The sequence below is a fragment of the Tachyglossus aculeatus genome, chromosome 19 (assembly GCF_015852505.1).
Source record: "Tachyglossus aculeatus isolate mTacAcu1 chromosome 19, mTacAcu1.pri, whole genome shotgun sequence".
NCBI lineage: Eukaryota > Metazoa > Chordata > Mammalia > Monotremata > Tachyglossidae > Tachyglossus > Tachyglossus aculeatus.
Genome location: NC_052084.1, coordinates 3,781,285 through 3,808,159, shown reverse-complemented (window position 1 = coordinate 3,808,159; position 26,875 = coordinate 3,781,285). Strand labels below are relative to the sequence as shown.

Genomic DNA, 26,875 nt, shown 5'->3' with positions numbered 1-26,875 from the left:
ACCAATCAATCAATCAATCAATCGTATTTATTGAGCGCTTACTATGTGCAGAGCACTGTACTAAGCGCTTGGGAAGTACAAATTGGCATCACATAGAGACAGTCCCTACCCGATAGTGGGCTCGCAGTCTAAAAGGGGGAGACAGAGAACAGAACCAAACATACCAACAAAATAAAATAAGTAGGATAGAAATGTACAAGTAAAATAAATAAATAAATAAATAAACAGAGTAATAAATATGTACAACCATATATACATATATACAGGTGCTGTGGGAGGGGAAGGCGGTAAGGCGGGGGGATGGAGAGGGGGACGAGGGGGAGAGGAAAGAAGGGGCTCAATCTGGGAAGGCCTCCTGGAGGAGGTGAGCTCTCAGCAGGGCCTTGAAGGGAGGAAGAGAGCTAGCTTGGCGGATGGGCAGAGGGAGGGCATTCCAGGCCCGGGGGATGACGTGGGCCGGGGGTCGATGGCGGGACAGGCGAGAGCGAGGTACAGTGAGGAGATTAGTGGTGGAGGAGCGGAGGGTGCGGGCTGGGCAGTAGAAGGAGAGAAGGGAGGTGAGGTAGGAGGGGGCGAGGTGATGGAGAGCCTTGAAGCCCAGGGTGAGGAGTTTCTGCCTGATGCGCAGATTGATCGGTAGCCATTGGAGGTTTTTGAGGAGGGGAGTAATATGTCCAGAGCGTTTCTGGACAAAGATAATCCGGGCAGCAGCATGAAGTATGGATTGAAGTGGAGAGAGACACGAGGATGGGAGATCAGAGAGAAGGCTAGTGCAGTAGTCCAGACGGGATAGGATGAGAGCTTGAATTAGCAGGGTAGCGGTTTGGATGGAGAGGAAAGGGCGGATCTTGGCAATGTTGCGGAGCTGAGACCGGCAGGTTTTGGTGACGGCTTGGATGTGAGGGGTGAATGAGAGAGCGGAGTCGAGGATGACACCAAGGTTGCGGGCTTGTGAGACGGGAAGGATGGTAGTGCCGTCAACAGAGATGGGAAAGTCAGGGAGAGGACAAGGTTTGGGAGGGAAGACAAGGAGCTCAGTCTTCGACATGTTGAGCTTTAGGTGGCGGGCGGACATCCAGATGGAGATGTCCTGAAGGCAGGAGGAGATGCGAGCCTGGAGGGAGGGGGAGAGAGCAGGGGCAGAGATGTAGATCTGGGTGTCATCAGCGTAGAGGTGATAGTTGAAGCCGTGGGAGCGAATGAGGTCACCAAGGGAGTGAGTGTAGATTGAGAACAGAAGGGGACCAAGCACTGAACCTTGGGGAATTCCCACAGTAAGAGGATGGGAGGGGGAGGAGGAGCCTGCAAAAGAGACTGAGAAAGAACGACCGGAGAGATAAGAGGAGAACCAGGAGAGGACGGAGTCTGTGAAGCCAAGGTCAGATAACGTGTTGAGGAGAAGGGGGTGGTCCACAGTGTCAAAGGCAGCTGAGAGGTCGAGGAGGATTAGGACAGAGTATGAGCCGTTGGATTTGGCAAGCAGGAGGTCATTGGTGACCAGCGCTTAGTACAGCGCCTGGCCGAGAATAAGCGCTTATGAAATACCATTACAAACAAACAAGCGGATGCAAATCTTTTGGACAGAGATTGGATCTTTCCCGGCCTGGGGGGAGATAAGAGCAGGTGGCCTGGCTGCCCATTGAAAATAGCAGGGCCTTAAAAAACAGGATAGGCAGTGCCCTGATTTGTGTTCTTATGGGATTTTCTGGCCAGTCACCTCGTGAAAACACCCAGTAAAATAATCAATTGCAGGAAACGCAAAAGGTTTGTTCCCTATCTACTGATTCCAAAATCTAGATTGGCCGTCAAAGCACTCCCGATCTCCTGAGCACCTTAACCACAGAGGTGCCGTTGACCAAAAGCTAGTGCGTAAACAGGAGGACACTACGTCAAAACTAACCATCTCTAGCTGCCATTTTTCCAGCTCAGAAGTGGCTTCTGGGGCCTGGTTTCTGTTCCTATGGGATGGTGGTGATTTGACAGTCGGATGGACAGGTACTCTGGATTCGTCATCTGCTATGGCACAGGAGTTCTCGATGTTTCCCTGCAATAAAATGTACCCATTTATTCTTTCAAGTAAAAAAATGATATTTACAAACCATGTAAAGTGCTGGAGCTTATAATACACTATCCCAGAATCCTCTGGTGAGAACCTATCGTTTCACATTTCATATCCTCCCTCTGAATTTCAAAGGAACCACACCAAGTTTTTCCACATGATCCTGATACAAACAAGTACAGCTGAAGGAAACACAAATTGCTTAATCATTCATTTATTCATCTATTCATCTGTTTATTGCCCACTCCGAGACCTCTGCTGTTTCAAGAGCAGCAGCTGGAAGAACAATCCACTCATTTGACAATTACGAGAAAACACGTCAATATTTTCTAGGTGCCGTAGCACGATCAAACACTTTCCAAACCCAACTGTAAAGTTACCGATCTCACCCCTTAGCGATTATTTTTAGCAAAAAAAAGGAAAACCCCAAAGATGCAAGGTAAATAAAAAAGAAATGAAAATTCCATCTTCTCCCCTCAGATTTTAGGATTATCATCTTTTTTTTTTAATGGTATTTGTTATGTGCCTGGCACTGTACTAAGCACTGGGATAGATACAAGCAAATCCAATTAGACACAGGCTACATCTCACATAGGGCTCACACAGAACTGGCACTGGCCAGTTCTTCTCACATATGCTGTAAGAAACAGCATGGCTCAATGGAAAGAGCCCAGGCTTGGGAGTCAGAGGTCATGGGTTCAAATCCTAGCTCTGCCAGTTGTCAGCTGTGTGACTTTGGGTAAGTCACTTCACTTCTCTGGGTCTCAGTTCCCTCATCCGTAAAATGGGGATTAAGACTGTGAACGCCATGTGGGACAGGAACTGTGTCCAACCCAATTTGCTTGTATCCCCCCCCAATGCTTAGTACAGTGTCTGGCACATGGTAAGCGCTTAACCAACATCACGATTGTTATTATTATTATTACAGGGCCAGGGTGGAAGCAGAATGGCCAAGAGGATAGAGCCCAGGCTTGGGAGCCAGAAGGACCCAGGTTCTAACTCCAGCTCTGAAATGTGACCTTGAGTAAGTCATTTCATTTCTTTGTGCCTCAGCTCCCTCACCTGGAAAAATGGGGGTTGAGACTGTGAGCCCCATGTGGGACATGGACTGCATCCAACCCAATCAGCTTGTCTCTACCCCTGAGCTTAGTACAGTGCTTGGCACATAGTAAGCGCTTAACAAAAAACATTGAAAAGAAAAATAAGGGACAGGGGGTTTTGACCTCAGAGAAGTGGCAGTGACTTCAGTGACTTTTAGACAGTGAGCTCACTGTTGGGTAGGGACTGTCTCTATATGTTGCCAACTTGTACTTCCCAAGCGCTTAGTACAGTGCTCTGCACACAGTAAGTGCTCAATAAATACGATTGATGATGATGTGGCAGCTCTGGCTTGGACAGACAATGGAAGGAAGGCCCCCCCAAAATTAGGGAAATCTGTAAATACAGACCATTTCCTAGGTCTGTAGGGCGCTGTGCTAATAGCCCATCAACACTAACGAGGTAATAAAACTTACTGAGGCATCCAGAAGCGTTTGCTCTCTCAGAGTCCGCTCTGCGGTTCGGGATTTTAGCTCCTCCTGGAGTTTCTCATTCTCAAGCACAACCACTTGTATTCGGTATTTCATTCCGGACAACTCCTCCTTCACGAAGCATCACAAAAATATCCATTGTCAACGACTGCTACAGACTTCCTGGCACACAGTAAGTGCTTTAACAAATACCGTAATTGTTATTGGACTTGTTGAGCATTGGCAACCCGCTACAGATTTGATGAGTAGTGAGGAGTGCTTGACTTTTTAATGCCGTTTTGTGTTGGGCTATCTTTGGGGGTTGGGGCTCCTCAAATCTGGCCAGGGGAGGCTCACCTTGCAGAACCTGACTTCCTCTTCTAAGTGATGAATGTACTGGGATTGATCGTTGATGATAGGCACGAGGTCTTGTACGGCAGGAAGACTGCTCTCTGAGGGCTTTGCCGTTCTCTGAGGAGAAGAAAAGGAAGATGGAAGCATATTTGGACTCAGAAGACATTCACATCTCTCACTCACGCTGTCACTAGGGTGGAAAGTGATGGGGAATGGATCGGTCAATCGACCGATGGTATTTCGAGAGCACTTACTTGGTGCAGAGCTCTGCACAAAGCACTGAGAGGCTGGAATACAGTTGTGTAGACATTAATTCTACCCTCGAGGAGCGTACAGCCTAGCGAGGAATTTAGTACGCGGTGCTAATGGTGCCGCACGTTCATGTGGTGAGGAAGCGCTTGCTCTGCACATAGTAAGCGCTCAATAAATACGATTGAATGAATGAATGAATGATGCCCTTATGAAGAAAATGCCACTGATGCATGTTGCATGACTATTTCAGACTACTTCAGGAAGTTCTGATCCAGACCTGAACAGACCAGGAGGGATGTTTGGAATTGAGGCCAGAGACTCATTCCCTACATTATAGTCTAGAGGGGGAGACAGTCGTTAACTTAAATAATTCATAATCTATTATTTAAAGAAATGTACAGAAGCGTTGCCCCTCCCAGGGTCGCACCTGGGGTTTTTCCAGTCCTCTACCAGTCTCGGCTACGGGAGGAAGAGTCAAGCAGAGGCCTACCCCTTCCATTCCTAGCTTGGCCAGTGGCGAGCGAGTGGAAGGCAATCTCCTACAAATCATAACTCACCCGTGCTGGGCAGCAGCGGGACGGGAGAGTCGAGGGCGGAGACACAGGTTTACTGCGTGGAAGTTGGCAATGGACTTCCAGATTTTTACCAAGAAAACTCTCTGGATCCACTACCAGAATGGTTGCAGATGGAGAGCGGGGCGTTCTGGGAGAGATGAGTCCGTGGAGGTTGCTATGGGTCGGAAACGACTCAACGGCATACGACAAGACGTAAGTGCTGCGCGTTGAGGGTGGGTCAAATATCAGATGCCCAGAGGTCACGGATCCAAGTACAGAGATGACGCAGGAAGGGAGTGGGAGTCGGGGAAAAGAGGGCTTGATTGGGGAAGGCCTCTTGGAGGAGATGTAACTTTAGTAACCTGTCACTTTATGCAATATTACCCAGGGAGGCCCTAAAGTTAGAACCCCTGAGAAAATGCAAATAAATGACTTTAAATTCTTCTGTTTTTAAAGTACAAAAATTACAGATATGTACCTAAGTGCTGTGGGGCTGGGAAGGGGGATGAATAAAGGGAGCAAGTCAAGGAGCTGCAGAGGGGAGTGGGAGAAGAGGAAAGGAGGGCTTAGTCAGGGAAGGCCTCTCAGAGGAGATGTACCTTCAATAAGGCAAAAAAATAACCCAAAACCCAACAGTAGACTCGTGAATCCCCTGTGGGACCTCGTTATCTTGTATCTACCCCAAAGCTTAGTACAGTGCTTGGCACATAGTAAGTGCTTAACAAATACCACAATTAACAAACAAAGACCACATTTAAAAGATAAAAATCAAAACAGTAGTGGACTACCTCATCTAGAGGAGGAAATGAAGGTAAGAGTCCAAGCTCTCCATAGCAGGAAGGGGAAATGATAGGACGGACAGTATGGATTAAGCGCTGGGGTAGACAGATCCAAGGCAATTATTTCATATTTGGCCCCTGTTCCACACAGAGCCCTTTCTAAGAGGGAAGGAAAAACAGTCCTCACGATGCAATAGGGCGAGGACTGAATGAAAAACTGAGAACCCCTCATTTATGCCAAGGAATGCAAGCCCGAGTGGCAAACAAATCCGTTGATCTCGTCTAAATCTCATTAACCATCTTTGAACTTGCAGATAAGGCGGTCATGGATATTATCAACCTCATCTAGGGAGAGGGCTGCCAAAGAGGAACGTGAACTGGTTTGTCCTACATTTCGGGATGACTCGCCTACTGGCGTTGTTGCTAATCCCGATTTCCCACTTTGAGACAGTTTTGTTTGGCTCCGTAAGGTTACCCGTGAATCTGGAATGCTTTTTCCGAAGGCAAGAGGTTGCTGTAATTATCTCTGGCCACAGATCTCTGGAAATCCTCCTGAAGGAGTTGTAAGATAGAGGCTAGATTATCTCCTCTACATGCTTCTGCAAACTATTTACTCCTTAAAAACCTTATTTATACCATTTCGGTTCAATTTTTTTTTAAATCATTTTTTCTACCTCTTATAGGCCCTGAATGATTTTTATACGAACAGATTGCTAAAATAACATTTACTGGAATTCAAAACATTAAAATAAAAAAACCCAGCCCAGTTCTCATTTACTGTTCTCTCTACTGCTCTACATAGAAATGACATTTCTTTTAGTGGCATTTGTAAGTCAACCTAACAGTGGTATTTACTGAGCGCTTACTATGTGCAGAGCACTGCACTAAGTGCTTGGGAGAGTGCAATATAATAGAGTTCAGTCAGTCAGTCAGTTGTATTTATTGACTGCTTTCTGTGTGCAGAGCACTGTACTAAGTGCTTGGGAGAGTACAACAATAAACAGACACATTCCCTGCCCACAATGAGCTTTTAGTCTTGAGGAGGAGACAGACATTAATTTAAATAATTTATAATCTATAGACTGTACACTCTAGACTGTAAACCCGTTGTGGGCAGGGAATGTGACCATTTATTGCCATATTGTACTCTCCCAGTTGCTACGTACAGTGTTCCACAAACTGTAAGCATTTGGTAAATATGATTGAATGAATGAATGAATAATTTAAAGATACATACATAAGTGCTGTGAGGTTGAGAGTGGAGCAAATATCAAGTGCCCAAAGGTCACAGATCCATGTGCAGAGACGATGCAGGAGGGAGAGAGAGCCAGGGAAAAGAGGGTTTAATCGGGAATTAGAGGAAATGTGACCTTAGTAATTTCTCACTGCATGCAATATTTCATGGGGAGACCCTGAAGTCAGAACCTCTAGGAAAATGCACATAAATTACTTTAAATTCATTTGTTTTTCATATGCAGGTCACATATCTTCTCTTGATTGGTATATCCAGCCATCAGGATGTTTTATTTCCTGACCTATATAAAGTCAACATTAATGAAGATGTTGAACATTAACAATACTCTTTCCCCGCTGGATCCAAGCTTCTAGGTCATCATGATAGCGGCATGACAGTTATTTACCACGTGAGAAAAATGTTTCTGTATTTAGCAAATTAATGTAGTAAGATGACATTTCTGAAAACAGCAATACAATTTGCAAAGCAAAATTCTTTACCGAAGAAGCAGTTACCTAAGACAACTGTGATTTCAAATATTCCAGGTAAGAAATTCTTCTTTTCCTTTTTGAAAACATCACGAGGTGGAATACTCACACTTCATTTATATATTCCCCCCAAAATGAACATTTGCTGCCTAACAAGGTATCAGATTGGGTTAGTTTATTTAGCACATAATTCCAACTCTTAATTTTCTTGCCTGCTAAACAACCCTAACTATGCCTATCTTGTATAAATAAATATATGAGACATGATATCTGAGACATAAAACGGGCATACATAGAGTGTTTGGGGATTATTTTTTTTTTTTGTTTTTTACTATTATTACTATTTTAGTGGTATTTGTTACGTGTTTTCTTCGAGCCAGGCACTGGGGTAAAAAAAAGCTAATCGGGTTGGACACAGTTTATGTCCTGCACGGAGATCACAGTCTTAACCCTCATTTTCCAGATGAGGGGACTAAGGCCCAGAGCAGTGAAGTCCCTTGTCCAAAGTCACACAGTAGAAAAGAGGTGGGCTGGGATTAGAACCCAGGTCCTCTTGAGTCCCAGGCCTATGCTTTCCTCACTAGGCAAGTGTATATGTAAGTACGTACAATTAATTGTAATGTTGACTATTTTGATTACTCGAATTAATCAAATACTGAAATATAAATATTTCTGTGCCTGTCATCCCTATTAAAATGTAAGCTCCTCGTGGGCAGGGGATGCACCACTTCTTTATTTTATAATTCTCAAGTTCTCTGGATGGTACACAGAACCTATCGGGGCACTTTTATTAAACATAAAAACATCCCCCAAAGGAATCCTAACTAATCCTCCCTAATGGGTTCCACTCTGGAAACAGTCAAAAATGTTGAAAACATTTTACTTTGATCACGGTTGTCTTTTTTTTTTTTTTAGCCTCGTGGATCGTTCAGCCAATGGAGTTACCAGCACTGCAATGTTCTTATGATGTTTCTTTGATTCGAATTAGGCTGTGACGGAGAAATTTAGCTTGGCCGGAGATGGGCCCCTCCTTCAGAACAAGCACAGATGCTTCAACCGGGAAGCCCAGAGACTGATGAATCGCTTCTGTGCGTTTCGAACACCACTGCTCTTGTCTCTGAAGTGAAACTGGATATAGGTGATGTGAGACGTCGAGAGGGAAATACCCACCGGAGGTGACATTCTCCTCTTCGGGGGAGACGCTTCGCTTTCCTCGCTCATCTGTCGCTGCAGCAGCGCCCTGAGTTGATCGACTGTAGAACAAAAACCAGAGGTCACTAGCTGTCTCAGTGACAAGGACACGGAGTCTTTACCTCGCGACACTTAAAAGCCAAAATGGTGCCACCAGATCCCCTACCTGCCGGGCTGGGCTGCAGAACTTGCCAAGCTCCGCTGTCGCCATTTCCCGGCTCGCCGCGGGACCGATCGTGTGGAAATTCATCTTCTTCTGCGGAGAGGTGGCTTTCTTGCAAGGCTGATTTCAGCTGATGAATGCTTCTGTTAGCGCGGTCTGCAAACAACCACCCCAGGTTAGCTTTCAGGCCCGTTCGTTCCTAGTCCCCGTGAGAACGGAAATGTGGAAGGGGCCTCGCTGAATGGGCTGATGATTCATTCATTCATTCAAGCGCATTTATTGAGCGCTTACTGTGTGCCGGGCACTGTACTAAGCGCTTGGAAAGTCCAATTCGGCAACAGAGACAATCCTTACTCAACAATGGGTTCACAGTCGAGAAGTTCAGAGGTCGTGGGTTCTAATCCCTGCTCTGCCACTTAGCTGTGTGACTTTGGGCTATCAATCAATCAATCGTATTTATTGAGCGCTTACTGTGTGCAGAGCACTGTACTAAGCGCTTGGGAAGTACAAGTTGGCAACATATAGAGACAGTCCCTACCCAACAGTGGGGGCAAGTCACTTAACTTCTCTGTGCCTCAGTTACCTCATCTGTGGAGGGAATCAAAACAACTGGATATGTTGTGTTTGATTGTTTTTTCATTCATTCATTCAACTGTATTTATTAAGCACTTACTGTGTGCAGAGCACTATACTAAGTGCTTGGGAAAGTACAATACAGCAATAAAGACTGACAATTCCTGTCCACAAGGAGCTCATGGTCTAGAAGGGGGGGAGACAGACATCAATACAAATAAACAAACATCAATATAAATAGATAAGGCATTTTTCAGAATGCTTTACACAAATCAGGGGAAGCAGAGTTCTTTAGAAGTTCACATAAAGGCAGGCAATCCCCATGTCCCATCAGTCAATAATGACGACTACAGTATTTATTAACGCTTTACTATGTGCCACGCACTGGGGTAATAATAATGATAATGATAATAATGATTGTGGTATTTACTAAGCATTTACTCTGTGCCAGACACTGTACTAAGCGCTGAGGTTGACACAAGTTAATCAGGATGGACACAGCCCCTGTCCTACATGAGGCTTACAGCCTAAGTACAAGGGAGCACAGAAACTGAACCCCCATTTTACAGATGAGGAGACTGAGGCACAGAGATGTTAAGTGACTTGCCCAAGGTCACACTGCAGGCAAGTGGCAGAACAGGAATAGGACTCCAGGTCCCCTGATTTCTGGGCCAGTGCTCTTTCCATTCACTCATTCATTCATACACTCATTCATTCATTCATTCAATTGTGTTTATTGAGTGCTCACTGTGTGCAGAGCCCTGTACTAAGCGCTTGAAAAGTACAATTACGCAATAAAGAGAGACAATCCCTGCCCACACCGGGTTCACAGTCTAGAAGCGGGGGAGAGAGACGTCAAAACAAGTAAACACAGGGAACACACTGCTTCTCAATGCTCCTACAATGCCAGAGATCTACGGAACACTTTCTGAGTAAAACCGCTGTCTTCCTAAAAAGAAATAATGCTGTTAGATGACCGGGTTTCAGCAGTAATAATAATAATAATGATGATGGCATTTATTAAGTGCTTAATATGTGCAATGCACTGTTCTAAGCGCTGGGGAGGTTACAAGGTGATCAGGTTGTCCTGATCACAGTCTTAATCCCCATTTTACAGATGAGGGAACTGAGGCACAGAGAAGTTAAGTGACTTGTCCAAAGTCACACAGCCGACAATTGGCAGAGCCAGGATTTGAACCCATGACCTCTGACTCCAAAGCCCGGGCTCGTTCCAACACCATGAAGTCAATCAGCCAGTCAGTCAATTGTATTTACTGAGTTCTGGGCGCAGAGCAGTGCACTAAGCGCTTATGAAGAGAACAATAAAACAATAAATAGACTGTGAGCCCACTGTTGGGTAGGGACTGTCTCTATATGTTGCCAATTTGTACTTCCCAAGCGCTTAGTACAGTGCTCTGCACATAGTAAGCGCTCAATAAATACGATTGATGATGGTGATAAATAGACACACTCTTTGCCCACAACGAGCTTACGTTCTAGAGGGCTCTCAACATGTTGACTGGGTACAACATCTATTTTGTTGTAGAATCCCAGTACAATCATGTATGTGACCATGAGACCTCATTGTATATTTCCCTGAAAACTAGGAAGGATATTGACCTGTACGGTACTTGAAGATACTGTAAAAGCTGCTGAGGGTGAATGTTTCTACTATATCAACCCTCTGTGGGGTTGCTGGGAATAATTCCAATATTTTTCTGAAACCTTTTAGAGAATGGATGTAAGTAAATAAGCGGAATTAAACTGCAGGAACATCTCTCTTCATTACCCGTATCATTTTTTTTTGGTGCCGTGCTTGGGCCTTAACGTTGAACTTGATCCCGGATTCTGTTCAAAGTCAACACCCTCTAGCCTGACTAAACCCTCACTATAATTATGGAGCTACGACTCCAAGGAATGTTATCACCGAGACTGCGAAGTTTAATGGCAGGTCCAACAATTAGCTTTACAATTTAGCTTCAAAATAATTGAGGGGTACAATGAGAACCGCCCACGATATTTGTTTTTCTAAACCTGGAAATATGCCTACTTTGTACCTACTTCTGGTGTAAATATACAGCTTTATATAGCTATGAAAATTAATACTCAAAGGAGTCTTCCACAGGCTACCTGGAGCCCATCCTAGATTGTAAGCTCATTGATGGCAGGGAATGCTTCTGCTAATTTTAATAATAATAATGATAACAATAATGATGGTATTTGTTAAGCGCTTACTATGTGCAAAGCACTGTTCTAAGCGCTGGGGGGATACAAGGTGATCAGGTTGTCTCACGTGGGGCTCACAATCTTAATCCCCATTTTACAGATGAGGTAACTGAGGCAGAGAGAAGTTAAGTGACTTTAGAAGAGTGTTTTGCACATAGTATCTGCTCAAAAAAGCTCATCATGGGCAGGGAATGTGTCCATTTGTTGTTATATTGTACTCATCATCATCAATCGTATTTATTGAACGCTTACTGTGTGCAGAGCACTGTACTAAGCGCTTGGGAAGTACAAGTACAGTGATTTGCACACACTAAGTGCTCAATAAATATGAATGATGAATGAATGAATAACCATGGATCGACTGGTTTGGGGCTTCAGCCTACTAGAATGTAAGCTCCTTGCGGGCAAAGAATGTGTCTTGTGCATTTCTGAACTCCCCAATCCCTTGGAAATCATAATAGTACAAAGAATAAGTTTTGCTAAGTGCTTTCTAAATGTCGAGCACTGTACTAAGCACTGGAGTTATTGGTTATTCAGGTCAGACATGGTTCCGGATCCCCATGGGCTCAAAGTCTACGGAAGCGGGAGACCGGGAATTCAATCCTCATTTAACAAATAAAGAAACTGAGGCACAGAAAAGCTAAACGGCTTGTCCCAGGTTACGCAGCGGGGAAAGGGACCAGACAGGATTAGAACTCAGGTCCTCTAACTCCCAGGCCCGTGCTCTATCCACTAGGCCATACTGCTTCCAATTTGCTCAAACCAGGAACTTTAAGAATCCTAAAATGACCTTCAATCAATCCATCGATGGTATTTATTAAGATCTGACTGCGGGTAGAACACTGTGCTGAACGTCTCTGAATGAACAAGCTGTGTCTGAAGAAGACACGCTGAGGTATAAAAGCCACTTCGATTCCGCAACAAGCATACCCGGTATCGCTCTTCGTTAGCACCATCTGATCATTCCCCATCTGCATTCAAACTTGAAAGCACTTCCTGAAGAGGTGGGTTGGTTTTTTTTTATATTTCTTCTTTCTGTGTTTTCCTCACGAATTCCTACTGCCTAGAGTTGGGTAAACATATACATATGCCTTGGAACACTCAAATCATTGGAAGACATGGATATTATATTGCGTGTACGAAGGCGCTATCGTCATGCGATTTCCTCTAAGGTTACTAAAAGCCCTCATTTAAAGCTGAAATAAATTCAAATGGTGCTTTAGAGTACCAAAGTGCTCTATTTAGTGTCATTTCCTATCATAACTCATTTTCGGCCTCAATCAAACTAAATGGGACAGAAAGTCTTCTCTAAAAAGATCAACAAAGAAAACACTGTGACTCAGCCATCACAAGAGTCCCTAAAAACACATCATTCCTGACCACAACCTAAACATATTTCCACATCAGGGCCATCCTTAGATATCAAAGGATCCAAAACAAACTCAAGACCTTTCCAAAAGTTAGCTTCCTGAGAGAGTTTGCGGGCTGTCCTAGTCCACTGCTAATAAGTAGAAGTTATTCATTACTGACGAGTTTCCATCACAGACAGCAGCGTGGCTTAGTGGACAGAGTCCGGGCCTCCGAGTCAGAAGGATCTGGGTTCTAAACCCGGCCTTGCCACTTTTTTTTTTTTAATGGCATTTATTAAGCGCTTACTATGTGCAATGCACTGTTCTAAGCGCTGGGGAGGTTACAAGGTGATCAGGTTGTCCCACGAGGGCTCACAGTCTTAATCCCCATTTTACAGATGAGGTAACTGAGGCACAGAGAAGTTAAGTGACTTGCCCAAAGTCGCACAGCTGACAACTGGCAGAGCCGGGATTTGAACCCATGACCTCTGACTCCAAAGCCCGTGCTCTTTCCACTGAGCCTTGCCCGCTGTGTGACGTTGGGCAAGTCACTTTACTTCTCTGCGCCTCAGTTACCTGAAAAATGGGGATAAAGACTGGGAATGGCACATGGGCTGTGTTCAACCTGATTAGCTTGTATTTATTCATTCAATTAATTAATTCAATCATATTTATTGAGCACTTACTGTGTGCAGAGCACTGTACTGAGCGCTGGGGAAGTACAAATCGGCAACATATTTATCTCGGCACTTAGTACAGTGCCTGGCACAGAGGAAGTACCTAACAAACACCATAGAAAATAACACTATTGATGATGATAATAACAATAATAAAAAAAGTTTAGGACATTCTCCACAACTATACGCACACTTGGATAGCCAATGGCAGTGTCTGTGGATACTGGACATCCATATTCACTCAACCAATCGTATTTAGTGAGCGTTTACTGTGTGCAGAGCCCTTTACTAAGGGATTGGAAGAGTGCAATACAACAATAAACAGACACATTCCCGGCCCACAGTGAGCTTACAGTCTAGAGCAGGGGGAGACAGACTTTAATTAAAAAATCAATTTCAGATATGGACATATGCAGCTGTTCATTCATTCAATCGTATTTATTGAGCTCATTAATGGTAAGTTTTTATACAAATTTTTTATCCATTTGAGCAGATAAGTGCACATTTTTAAGTCGTATGTGAATGTAGGAATAGCTGATCATCCCAGAAGCCATTAAGATTGTATACATTTAAGAGGGAAGTTCCTGAAGAGGCCTTCCCAGACTGAGCCCCTTCCTTCCTCTCCCCCTCGTCCCCCTCTCCATCCCCCCCATCTTACCTCCTTCCCTTCCCCACAGCACCTGTATATATGTGTATATGTTTGTACATATTTATTACTCTATTTATTTATTTATTTATTTTACTTGTACATATCTATTCTATTTTATTTTGTTAGTATGTTTGGTTTTGTTCTCTGTCTCCCCCTTCTAGACTGTGAGCCCACTGTTGGGTAGGGACTGTCTCTACATGTTGCCAACTTGTACTTCCCAAGCGCTTAGTACAGTGCTCTGCACACAGTAAGTGCTCAATAAATATGATTGATTGATCGAGCGCTTACGGTGTGCAGAACACTGTACTAAGCGCTTGGGAAGTACAAGTTGGCAACATATAGAGACGGTCCCTACCCAACAGTGGGCTCACAGTCTAGAAGCTGTTGTTATGTACACCATGCTGGGCATTTAATGTCACACGATGACGTCACGAATGCCATTTTAAGGAGGTCTGCCGAGCCCTCCCAGACCTGAGCGTCTCTCCTAATAATAAAAATAATAATAATACTTGTGGTATTTGTTAAGCTTTTACTATCTGCCAGGCACTGTACTAAGCGCTGGGGAGGATACAAACAAATCGTGTTGGACCCAGTCCTGGTCCCACATAGGGCTCAGTCTTTATCCCCATTTTACAGATAAGGTAACTGAGGACCAGAGACGTGAAGTGACCTGCCGAAGGTCACACAGCAGAGCAGTGGCAGAGCCGGGATCAGAACCCAGATTCTTCTGACTCTCAGACTGGGGGGTCTAACCGCTAGGCCACCTGCCCCCCATCCCCTAGCCAGATCTCTATGAACATGGGCCTGGAAATTTCAGCAGCTGGAGCCAAAGCAGAGGGAGGCTGGAGGCTGAAAATGAAAATTTTGGATTTGGAGGTATCTTGTGTAGTAGCGGACTGGCTGGCTAAAAACCACATTGTCCAGTATAAAATCCTAGTGCACGCAAAGGGAGAGGGGCAGAGAGACAGGGAAACTGAAAGTGAATGAAAGTGAGAGAAAGAGAGAAGGAGAGGACAAAAGAAAGAGACTAGGGGAGGGAGAGAAAGAGGGAGGGAGAGAGGAAGAGGGAAAGAGGGTGAGGGAAATTGCTAGAGAGAAAAGGGGGGAGAGAGAGAGAGAGACCTTCACTTGCAGTGTGTTTGTCAAGGGCGAGCTGCTTTTTGTTGCGCTGTTTTTGTCTGACGTAGCTCAGACTGGAAGCTCTAGATGGTAAGCTAGTTGTGGGCAGGAAATGTGTCTGTTTATTGTTGTATGGTACTCTCCCAAGAGCTTAGTACAGTGCTCTGCACACAGTAAGTGATCACTAAATAGGATGGAATGAAACAAGAGTGATCCAAGTGCAAGTTATGCCTTTTCAACGTTCAATCGATGGTATTTATTAAGTGCTAAAACACATTCCTGCCCTCAGTGAGGAAGACAGACGGGGACGCAGCCGACTAAAATGGTAAGTCATCATCATCATCATCAATCGTATTTATTGAGCGCTTACTGTGTGCACAGCACTGTACTAAGTGCTTGGGAAGTACAAGTTCATATCCGTAATCTATTACAGATATATTCATGGCTTTCTACCCCTCTAAACTGTAAACTTGTTAGGGGCAGGGAACGCAACTACCAATGCTGTTATGTTGTACTCTCCCAAACACTTAGGACGGCGCTCTGGCCACAAGAAGCGCTCAATAAATATGACCGATCGATTGTACATAGATGCTGCAAATCCTGGCTATGAGTACTTCCTTGATAGTATGTTTATGTATCAATCAACCCACCTGATGAACGCTTACCATGTGCAGAGCACTGAATGGGAGAATACAATATAACAGACTAAGCAGATGTGACTCTGACCAGAAGGAGCTTATAGATAATCTATATTCACACGTAAAACTATGGATATTTGTCAAGAAAATCAATCAATCAATCAATCAATCGTATTTATTGAGCGCTTACTATGTGCAGAGCACTGTACTAAGCGCTTGGGAAGTACAAATTGGCAACACATAGAGACAGTCCCTACCCAACAGTGGGCTCACAGTCTAAAAGAAATGCAGCCAAACAGTTTTGGAAGAAAAAAACAGAATTGCCTCCAGCCCTCTTTCGCCCCATTGCATCTCAGAAGCTTTTCTTCTTCCTGCTAAAATGATCAGTCACTGAGGCAGAGTTGATGTAATTCCAATAACGGTGTTTTCCAAAGGGATTTGTTAAAGGGAAAAAGAAAAGCAACCGGGTTTCCTCATAAGCAATTTTGCACGCTGAGCTTTCGATCTCTCCGTCTTTATGAATGAACAAAGCACTTATTCTCATTGTGGCTCTCTGAATGGCAGCAGACAGATGGGCTCATATTATTATTAATGTGGAGTTTAGGATTCAGAGCAAAGGAAAGTGTTTTATTTATTAATGCCTAGTTCAACTGAGTCAGCAAAAAAAGACACTTTCAGGCTCAGGCTCTGGGGGGATCTTGTAAACATTTTAGGGGGGGAAAAACAGGAACTCCTAAGCAGTTTGGACCTTGGAAGTATAATTTTCCTTTTTGTAAGTGACAAGGAGTACTCAAGTGTGGTAAGTTTTGCTTGCTATTTTTCTAGCATTTGTGATTCCCAGCACTGAACCATTTCGCATCCCAATCAATTACGAAGAGAAGACCAGTCTGAGGTTTGAGATTTCCTGCAACACAGAGGCTGGGAAAGTCAAAAGGGGAAACTCTACCAGCTCTTACTTCTTGCCTGCGGTGTGGGAAGTGAATGAAGATTAAAGAATAACTGGGTCCTTTAGCTTATAATCATGAATTTGTCTGAAATTATAAAGGACCCGTAGAATTCATTTGCGGAAGGTAAGGAACAGTTTTGAAAGAACAAAATGAAGGCAATTAAGGGTTGAATCAGGTGTTTTACACTAAAATGTCCACAAGAGAATTGGACAGCTTTAAGCAATTTCCTCAAGCAAATCTTCCATAGCTTTGGTGGGGGGAAAAGGAAATTATGAATAATAATAATAATAATAATGATAGCATTTATTAAGCGCTTACTATGTGCAAAGCACTGTTCTAAGCGCTGGGGAGATTACAAGGTGATCAGGGTTGTCTCACAGTCTTCATCCCCATTTTACAGATGAGGTAACTGAGGCACAGAGAAGTGAAGTGACTTGCCCAAGGTCACACAGCAGACATGTGGCAGAGCCAGAATTCAAACCCATGACCTCTGACTCCAGAGCTCGGGCTCTTTCCACTGAGCCACGCTGCTTCTCTTAAAATTAGAGTGGCTAGCTTGATCCCAGACTGTCCGATTTTGGGCTGATTCCATCACCTGGCCATTGATAATGGCACCAGGCACTTAAGTAATAATAATGGCATTTATTAAGCGCTTACTATGTGCCAGGCACCATTCTAAGCACTCGGATAGATGCAAGATCGTTGGGTTGGGCATGGTCCCTGTCCCACGTAGGGTTCACAGTCTTAATAATCCCCATTGTACAGAAGAGAAAACTGAGGCCCAGGGAAGTTAAACGACTTGCCCAAGGTTACACAGCAAACAAATGGCAGATGATGATGATAATGGCAGTTGTTAAGCGTTTACTATGTGCGAAGCACTGTTTTAAGCGCTGGGGGGGATACAAGGTGATCAGGTTGTCCCATGTGGGGCTCAAAGTCTTAATCCCCATTTTCCAGGTGAGGTAACTGAGGCCCAGAGAAGTGAAGTGACTTGCCCAAAGTCACACAGCTGACAAGTGGCGGAGCTGGGATTAGAACCCAGGTCCTCTGGCTCCCAGGCCTGGGCTCTAGTCACTAAGCCATCCGGCATTTTTATTTGGGCACACTGAAGAGTTGGCCTGGATTAGCCCCTTCAAGGATTCCCCTGCCCTTGGTTCTGGTGTCTGTGCTATGCTTAGGAGAGCAGTACGGCCTAGTGGCTAGAGCCCAGGCCTGGGAGTCAGAAGGACCTGGGTTCTAATCCTGCATCCACCACGTCTGCTGAATGACACTGGGCAAGTCATTTCACTTCTCTGGGCCTCAGTTCCCTCATCTGGAAAATGGGGATTAAAACCGTGAGCCCCCCGTGGGACAACCTGATCACCTTGTAACCTCCCAAGCGCTTAGAACAGTGCTTTGCACATAGTAAGCACTTAACAAACACCATCATTATTATTATTATTATTATTCTCTGGGCCTCAGTTACCTCTAAAATGGGGATTAAGAGTGTGAGCCCAAGGGGGACAGGGACTGTGTCCAATCTGATTAAGTTGTATCTACCCCAGTGCTTAGTACAGTGCTTGGCACATAGTAAGCGCTTAACAAGTACCATAATTATTATTTTTTTGGTAAGAGGGGATTCAAGGAGGGTTGCAAACTTCTTGAGGGTTAGGGCTTTGGCTTTGATTGTGTTATTCTAAGCACTTTCTAAAGGGCTTTTCACTCAAGGGAGAGGGAGAGTAAGTCTCGTGGCCTAATGGAAAGTGTGGGCCTGGAAGTCGGAGGAGGTGGGTTCAAATCCTGCCCTGGCCACTTGCCTGCTGTGTGATCTTGGGAGAAATCACTTCTCAGGGCCTCAGTTTCCTTATCTGTAAAATGGGGATTCAATACCTGGCCTCCCTTCTTTTTAGACTGTGAGTTCCCTGTGGGACTATATTTTACCTAGTACAGTGCTACAATCACTATTCTTATCATTATTATACCTTTTGGGGTATCTGTTAAGCACTTACTATGTGCCAGGCACTGTACTAAGCGCTGGGGAGTCAGAGGACATGGATTCTACTCCCGGCTCCATCACTTGTCTGCTGTGTGACCCTGGGCAAGTTACTTAACTTCTCTGGGCCTCAGTTACCTCATCTGTAAAATGGGATTAAAAGTGTGAGCCCCACATGAGACAACCTGATTATCCTATACCTAGGCCAAGGCTTAGAACAGTGCTTGGCACATATTAAGCGTGTAACAAATACCATTATTATTATTGTTACAAGATCATCAGATTGGATACAGTCCGTGTCCCACATGGGGCTCAGAGTTTTCATTCCTCTTTTGCAAATGAGGTAACTGAGGCACAGAGAAGTGACTTGCCCCAAATCGTACAGCGGACAAGTGGAAGAGCTGGATTAGAACCCAGAACCCAGATCCTTCTGACACCCAGGCCCATTGTCTACCCTCTAGGGCACACTCCTTCTCATTATAAGCAAATGAAATGGTGAACAGTGCCCTCGACTCCTGAGAAGTTTGTTGGTTCTAAAGTTTCTGCTCTCTATTAGGGTATTGGCTATATGTCCGGATTGTCATTTAACACTTTACGGGATATCATCATCATCAATCGTATTTATTGAGCGCTTACTGCGTGCAGAGCACTGTACTAAGCGCTTGGGAAGTACAAGTTGGCAACATATAGAGACAGTCCCTACCCAACAGTGGGCTCACAGTCTAAAAGGGGGAGACAGAGAACAAAACCAAACATGCTAACAAAATAAAATAAATAGAATAGATATGTACAAGTAAAATAAATAGAGTAACAAATATGTACAAACATATATACATATATACAGGTGCTGTGGGGAAGGGAAGGAGGTAAGATGGGGGGATGGAGAGGGGGAGAGGAGGATGAGGGGGAGAGGAAGGAAGGAAGGAAGGGGCTCAGTCTGGGATAATAATAATAATGGTATTTGTTAAGCTGTTCTAAGCACTGGGGTAGATACAAGGTAATCAGGTTGTCCCACGTGGGGCTCACATTCACATTTCGTAAAATCCAGCACCCTGTTGATCCTTTGGGGCTGATTGCAGTTGATGCAAAATTCTCACTCCTGGAAGGAGAAATTAATCATGAAGCTGTGTCGCTACTTCTCACTGATTACTGGGGAAGCACCATGGTGTAGTGAATAGAGCACAAGCCTGGGACTGAGCAGATCGTGGGTTCTAATCCCACTTGTCTACTTTGTGGGCAAGTCGCTTAACTTCTGTGGGACTCCATTACTGTGGTGAGCCCGTGACAAGCTGCCTTACTAGTGACTGTTTGTGATCCCGCGAAGGACAACAAGGAAGAAACCGGCAGATGGGCTTTAATTGAGGACAGGTGATTGCTGGCCTGTGGAGGTGGAGCACGAAAGGCAGGTAATGGGCCTGGGCCAATCAATGACTGCCACATTGAGTCACAGCTGTGACTCCCTAAAGCATATAAAAAGTGAGCGTGCTGAGCCATGCAGAGGATAAGTGAAGAATCTGCAGGAGGGTAGCAGTAGTTGGATGCAGAGATGAAGCCTTAACAGAATAAGCTTCTTTGATCAGTAAGCTGGTATTGGATTCTTGGTGGAGTGTGTTTTTCACTTCCTTGCATGTTGGTGAAATTAAAAAGCTTTCCACAGTAACTTCGGTGGTCAGTGATGTGGCTTGACTCTACTATGTCACTGAGGTTCCTGGTTGGTATGAACTGTGGGTTTATGACAGTTTCTTCACGTGGGAAATAAGGATGGAGACTGTGAGTCCCTCATGGGACTGTGCCCAATTTGATCTACTTGTATCCACCCCAGTGTTTAGTACCGTGCCTGCTTAGCAATTACCACAATTTCTTTCCTTTATCCCTCACTTGTTGAACCCTGATAGCAGTGCAGTCTAGAGTGTGGCTTTCTAATGTTGATGAACTTCCCCTAAGTGTGGAACAGTCCGACTAGCAGGATGAAATATAAAATGTAAATTCCCTAACAGAGGGGCCAAATAGTAGCAGTAGCATTTATTGACTGTTCACCGGATACAATGCAGTATACTGTTTGCCATACACAAAACAAACCAGGCTTCACTTCTCCTGCCCTCAAAAGAGCTTATGCTTTCACAAAAGCCAGACACAAATCATTTACAAATGGGTTCATCAAAATAAACTGCAGGTACAACTATGTAAACATAAAAGGAGTTTACACTTTCACAAAAGCCACAGATGCAAATTATTTACAAACAGTTAAAATAAGCTACAGGTGCAATTGAATAGATAAACAAAAGCTGACAACCATAAATAAGAAAATGAGAGAGCCCATGGATTTATATGACCTGTGCTACTGAGAATTAACTGGGGAAGGTAATTTGGGAGGAAGTGGCCTTTCAGATAGACTATTCTAATTTGTTTCACTTTTTCCTAGCGGGTCTAAAACTTACTAGAGCACTTTAACTTTGTTTCAGCTGATTGGTAGTCCCTACCTCAGCACCACGTGAAATGGACATTTTAATGAAACAGTGTGAGGTAATGGTAAATCTACAGGATTCAGAGTCAGCAGAGCTGGGACCGAATCCTGTCTCTCTCACTTGCCAGCACAGGGACCTTGGGCAAGTCACCCATTTCCTTGTGGTTGTTTCCTCATCTGTAAAAGGGAGATTAAATACCTGTTTACTCTTTCCTTACAGCTGTAAATCCTATGTGAGGCAGTTGCTGTGTCTGAACTGATTATTTTGTATCTCCCACGCTTTAGTGTGGTGCTCTGCACAAAGTAAGCATTTATCAAATATCCCAATTACTACCATTATTATTGTTCACTTAGTGGAGAGTGACTTTCCAACTTATCTCATTCCCTATTGGCTGGAGGCCTTTTGGATCACTCAATCGTGTTTATTGAGCACTAAATGCTTGGAAGAGCATAAAAAATAACAGAGTTGGTGGCCACGGTATGAAAGTTAGCTATGAAAGCCACCTGCAATTTTCAGTGACTTGAACATTTGTATATCTGACCTCACCTTGGTCACAATTAGTTCGGACAATCACCTTTCTACTCCATGTGGTGCTGAGCTGGAGGCCAAGGTTTGAATAGTAATAATGCTTACTGTGTGCAAAGCACTGTTCTAAGCGTTGGGGTAGATACACGCTCATCAGGTTGTCCCACGTGGGGCTCACAGTCTTAATCCCCATTTGACAGATGAGGTGACTGAGGCACAGAGAAGTTAAGGGATTTGCTCAAGGTCACACAACATATATGTGGCAGAGCAGGCATTAGAACCTATGTCTTTTGAGTCCCAAGCCTGGGATCTTTCCACTAGTCAATCAATCAATCAATTGTATTTATTGAGCACTTACTGTGTGCAGAGCACTGTACTAAGCGCTTGGGAAGTACAAGTTGGCAACATATAGAGACAGTCCCTACCCAACAGTGGGCTCACTAAGCTACTCTGCTTCTCATAAACCGGTGCAAACCTGTCTTCTATACTATAAACTTGTTGTGGGCAGGGAGGCACTTAACACGGTGCTCTGCATGCAGTAAGTGCTCAATTCATTCAATCGTATTTATTGAGCATTTACTGTGTGCAGAGCACTTTCCTAAGCACTTGGAAAATACAATTCATCAATAGAGAGGGACAATCCCTGCCCACCAGGGGCTTAGTCTTGGGGAAGTCTTAACTTCTCTGTGCCTTAATTACCTCATCTGTAAAATGGGGATTAAAAGTGTGAGCCCCACGTGGGACAACCTGATTACTCTGTATCTACCTCGCTGCTTAGAATAGTGCTTGGCACATAGTAAGTGCTTACCAAATACCATTATTATTATTAATAATATTATTATTGTTTATATTTATATATTTTATATTATAATGTATATTATATTATATATTTTATATATTTATATAATAATATTGTTATTTATTCATTATATGATAATAAATATAATTGAATGTGTCTGTTTATTGTAATGGTGCCCTCTCCCAAGCGCTGAGTACAGTGCTTTATACACAATAACAATAATGATGGTATTTGCATGCTTACTACGTGCCAAGCATGCATTCATTCTTTCAATCATATTGAGCACTTACTGTGTGCAGAGCACTGTACTAAGCGCTTGGAAAGCACAATTCGGCAATAGAGATGATCCCTGACCAACAACGGGCTCACAGTCTAGAAGAGGGGAGACAGACAACAAAACAAGAAGACAGGAATCAATAGCATCAAAATAGAATTATAGATATATACACATCATTAGAAATAAAATAATAAATATGTGGATACATACACAAGTGCTGCAGGGAGGGGGGTAGAGTAGAAGGAGCGCTGGGGTCCCACTTGGGGCTCACAGTCTTAATCCCCATTTTCCAGTTGAGGTTACTGAGGCCCAGAGAAGTGACTGGTCTAAAGTCACACTGCTGACTGGTGGCGGGATTTGAACCCAAGACCTCTGGCTCCCAAGCCCGGGCTCCTGCCACTAAAGCCAACAATAAATACGACTGAATGCCGGGTGACCTTAAGCGGGTGCCACCTCGGCTGAAGAGGGAGCGAAGAACCCAGTCACCCCCAAAATAAATGCACGAGGGAGCCTCGAGTTGTTGCCGAATTGCACTTGCCAAGCACTTAGTCCAGTGCTCTGCACCCAGTGAGAGCTCAATAAATACGACTGAATGAATGAACGGTCTCTAGCTGTTGCCGAACTGTACTCTCCAAGTGCTTAGTCCAGTGCTCTGCACCCCGCAGGCATTCAATAAATATGATCGAATGGATGGGGGAATTCAATCGTATTTCTTGAGCGCTCACGGGGTGCAGAGCACTGGGCGAAGCGCTGGATTGATGGAATGAATGAATGAGGAAGGCTGAGACAGGGTGCAAGAAGCGAAGAACTGTCACCCCCAAAATAAATACACGAGGGAGCCTCGAGTTGTTGCCTAACTGCATTTGCCCAGCGCTTAGTCCACTGCTCTGCACCCAGTAGGCGCTCAAATGAATGAATGAATTGTCTCTAGTTCATTCATTCAATCATATTTATTGAGCACTTACTGGGTACAGAGCACTGGACTACGCACTTGGTTGTTGCCAAATTGTACCTGCCTAGCGCTTAGTCCAGTGCTCTGCACCCAGTAGGTGCTCAATAAATACGATCGAATGGATGGGTGAATTCAATCGTATTTATTGAGCGCTCACAGGGTGAAGAGCACTGTGCCAAGCGCTGGATTGAGGGAATGAACGATTGGGGAAGAGAAGCAGCGTGGCTCAGTGGAAAGAGCCTGGGCTTTGGAGTCAGAGGTCATGGGTTCAAATCTTGGCTCCGTCACTGGTCAGCTGTGTGACTGGGCAAGTCACTTAATTTCTCTGAGCCTCAGTTACTCATCTGTAAAATGGGGATTAAGACTGAGCCCCCCGTGGGACAACCTGATCACCTTATAACCTCCCCAGCGCTTAGACCAGTGCTTTGCACATAGTAAATGCTTAATAAATGCCATCATCATTATTATTATTATCCTGGCTCCGCCAGTTGTCAGCTGTGTGACTTTGGGCAAGTCAATTCTCTGTGCCTCAGTGACCTCATCTGTACAATGGGGATGAAGACTGAGAGCCCGCCGGGGGACAACCTGATCATCTTGTAACCTCCCCAGCAGCTTAGACCAGTGCTTTGCACATGGCAAGTACTTAATAAATGTCATTATTATTATTTCTCTGGGCCTCAGTGACCTGATCTGTCAAATGGGGATGAAGACTGTGAGCCCCCCGTGGGACAACCTGATCACCTTGTAACCTCCCCAGCGTTTAGATCAGTGCTTTGCATGTAGTAAGCACTTAATAAATGTCATTATTATTATTATTATTTTCCTGGGCCTTAGGGACCTCACCTGTCAAATGGGGATGAAGACTGTGAGCCCCGCGTGGGACAACCTGATCACCTTGTAACCTCCCCAGCGTTTAGATCAGTGCTTTGCATGTAGTAAGCACTTAATAAATGTCATTATTATTATTATTATTATTATTTTTCTGGGCCTTAGTGACCTCATCTGTCAAATGGGGATGAAGACTGTGAGCCCCCGTGGGACAACCTGATCACCTTGTAACCTCCCTGGAGTTTAGATCAGTGCCTGGCACATAGCAAGAGCTTAATAAATGTCATCATTATTATTATTATTATTTCTCTGGGCCTCAGTGACCTCATCTGTCAAATGGGGATGAAGACTGTGAGCCCCCCCGGGAGAACAACCTGATCATCTTGTAACCTCCCCAGCGTTTAGAACAGTACTTTGCATGTAGTATGTGCTTAATAAATGTCATCATTATTATGATTATTTCTCTGGGCCTCCATGACCTCATCTGTCAAATGGGGATGAAGGCTGTGAGCCCCCTGTGGGTCAACCTGATCACCTTGTAACCTCCCCAGTGTTTAGATCAGTGCTTGGCACATAGCAAGAGCTTAATAAATGTCATCATTATTATTATTATTTCTCTGGGCCTCAGTGACCTCATCTGTCAAATGGGGATGAAGACTGTGAGCCCCCCGGGGGGACAACCTGATCATCTTGTAACCTCCCCAGCGTTTAGAACAGTGCTTTGCACATAGTACGTGCCTAATAAATGTCATTATTATTATTATTATTTCTCCGGGCCTCAGTGACCTGATCTGTCAAATGGGGATGAAGACTGTGAGCCCCCCGTGGGTCAACCTGATCACCTTGTAACCTCCCCAGCGTCTAGATCAGTGTTTTTATTCATTCATTCGTATTTATTGAGCGCTTACTGTGCGCAGAGCACTGTACTTTGCGCTTGGGAAGTCCAAGTTGGCAACATGTACAGACGGTCCCTACCCAACAGTGGGCTCACAGTCTAGAGAAGCAGCGTGGCTCAGTGGAAAGAGCTCGGGCTTTGGAGTCAGAGGTCATGGGTTCGAATCCCGGCTCTTCCATATGTCTGCTGTGTGACCTTGGGCAAGTCACTTCACTTCTCTGAGCCTCGGTTACCTCATCTGTAAAATGGGGATGAAGACTGTGAACCCCACATGGGACAACCTGATCACTTTGTATCCCCCCCAGCGCTTAGAACAGTGCTTTGCGCATAGCGCTTAACAAATCCCACATTATTATTATTATTAGAAGGGGGAGACAGACAACAAAACATATGAACAAAATAAATAGAATAAACATGTACAAATAAATGGTTAGCGCTTAAAATGTCATTATTATTATTATCATTATTTCTCTGGGCCTCAGTGACCTCATCTGTCAAATGGGGATGAAGACTGTGAACCCCACGTGGGACAACCTGATCACTTTGTATCCCCCCCCAGCGCTTAGAACAGTGCTTTGCACATGGTAAGCGCTTAACAAATGCCAACATTATTATTATTAGAGGGGGAGATAGACAACAAAACATATGAACAAAATAAACAGAATAAACATGCACAGATAAAATAAATGGTAAGCAGTTAAAATGTCATTATTATTATTTCTCTGGGCCTCAGTGACCTCATCTGTCAAATGGGGATGAAGACTGTGAGCCCCACGTGGGACAACCTTATCACCTTGTATCTACCCCAGTGCTTACCATATAGTAAGCTCTTAATAAATGCCATCATCAGTATTATTATTATTATTATCATTATTATTATTATTATTATTATTTTTATGGGGAGGAAGGGGACAGGGCGTCAAAGGGAGGACTCACCCCTGAGGCCCCGCTGGTAGCTGCCCAGAGCCTCCTCCAAGGCCCGGTGGCCCCAAGAAGCCGCCATGGCCACCGCAGCGGGCAGAGGGCGCGGTGGCCCGGGGGCCGATGGGAGTTGTAGTCCATCGCCACCCGAACCCTCGCCTCGGGGCGCGCCCCGCCCGACCTCAAAAACTACAACTCCCAGGAGGCCTTGCGCGCGCCCCCCCTCCCCACCGTGCGGGGCACGCGACCGTTTGGATGGCAGGGGCCTCGTTGCCTGGAGACAGCCTGAGGCCACACTCACTCAGTCATTCATTCAATCGTATTTATTGAGCGCTTACTGTGTGCAGGGCACTGTATTAAGCGCTTGGGAAGTACAAGTTGGAAACATAGAAAGACGGTCCCTACCCCACAACGAGCTCACGGTCTAGAGGGGGAGACAGACATTTAGACTGTGAGCCCACTGTTGGGTAGGGACTGTCTC

General features: G+C 44.6%; 1 protein-coding gene across 4 annotated transcripts in view; it reads right to left on the bottom strand.

Moving 5' to 3' along the window:
- Positions 1–26,476, bottom strand: part of SDCCAG8 (SHH signaling and ciliogenesis regulator SDCCAG8) — a 148,220-nt gene extending 121,744 nt beyond the window's left edge. For all 4 annotated transcript variants that reach the window (XM_038761018.1, XM_038761019.1, XM_038761020.1 and 1 more), the window contains exons 1-6: positions 26,410–26,476; positions 8,586–8,738; positions 8,399–8,481; positions 3,925–4,038; positions 3,574–3,699; positions 1,901–2,044 (exon numbers count right to left, since the gene is read on the bottom strand). In XM_038761018.1, coding sequence (XP_038616946.1) covers positions 1,901–2,044; positions 3,574–3,699; positions 3,925–4,038; positions 8,399–8,481; positions 8,586–8,738; positions 26,410–26,476 — 687 coding nt within the window. The remainder of the gene's footprint in view (positions 1–1,900; positions 2,045–3,573; positions 3,700–3,924; positions 4,039–8,398; positions 8,482–8,585; positions 8,739–26,409) is intronic.
- Between the last annotated feature and the right edge of the window lie 399 nt (positions 26,477–26,875).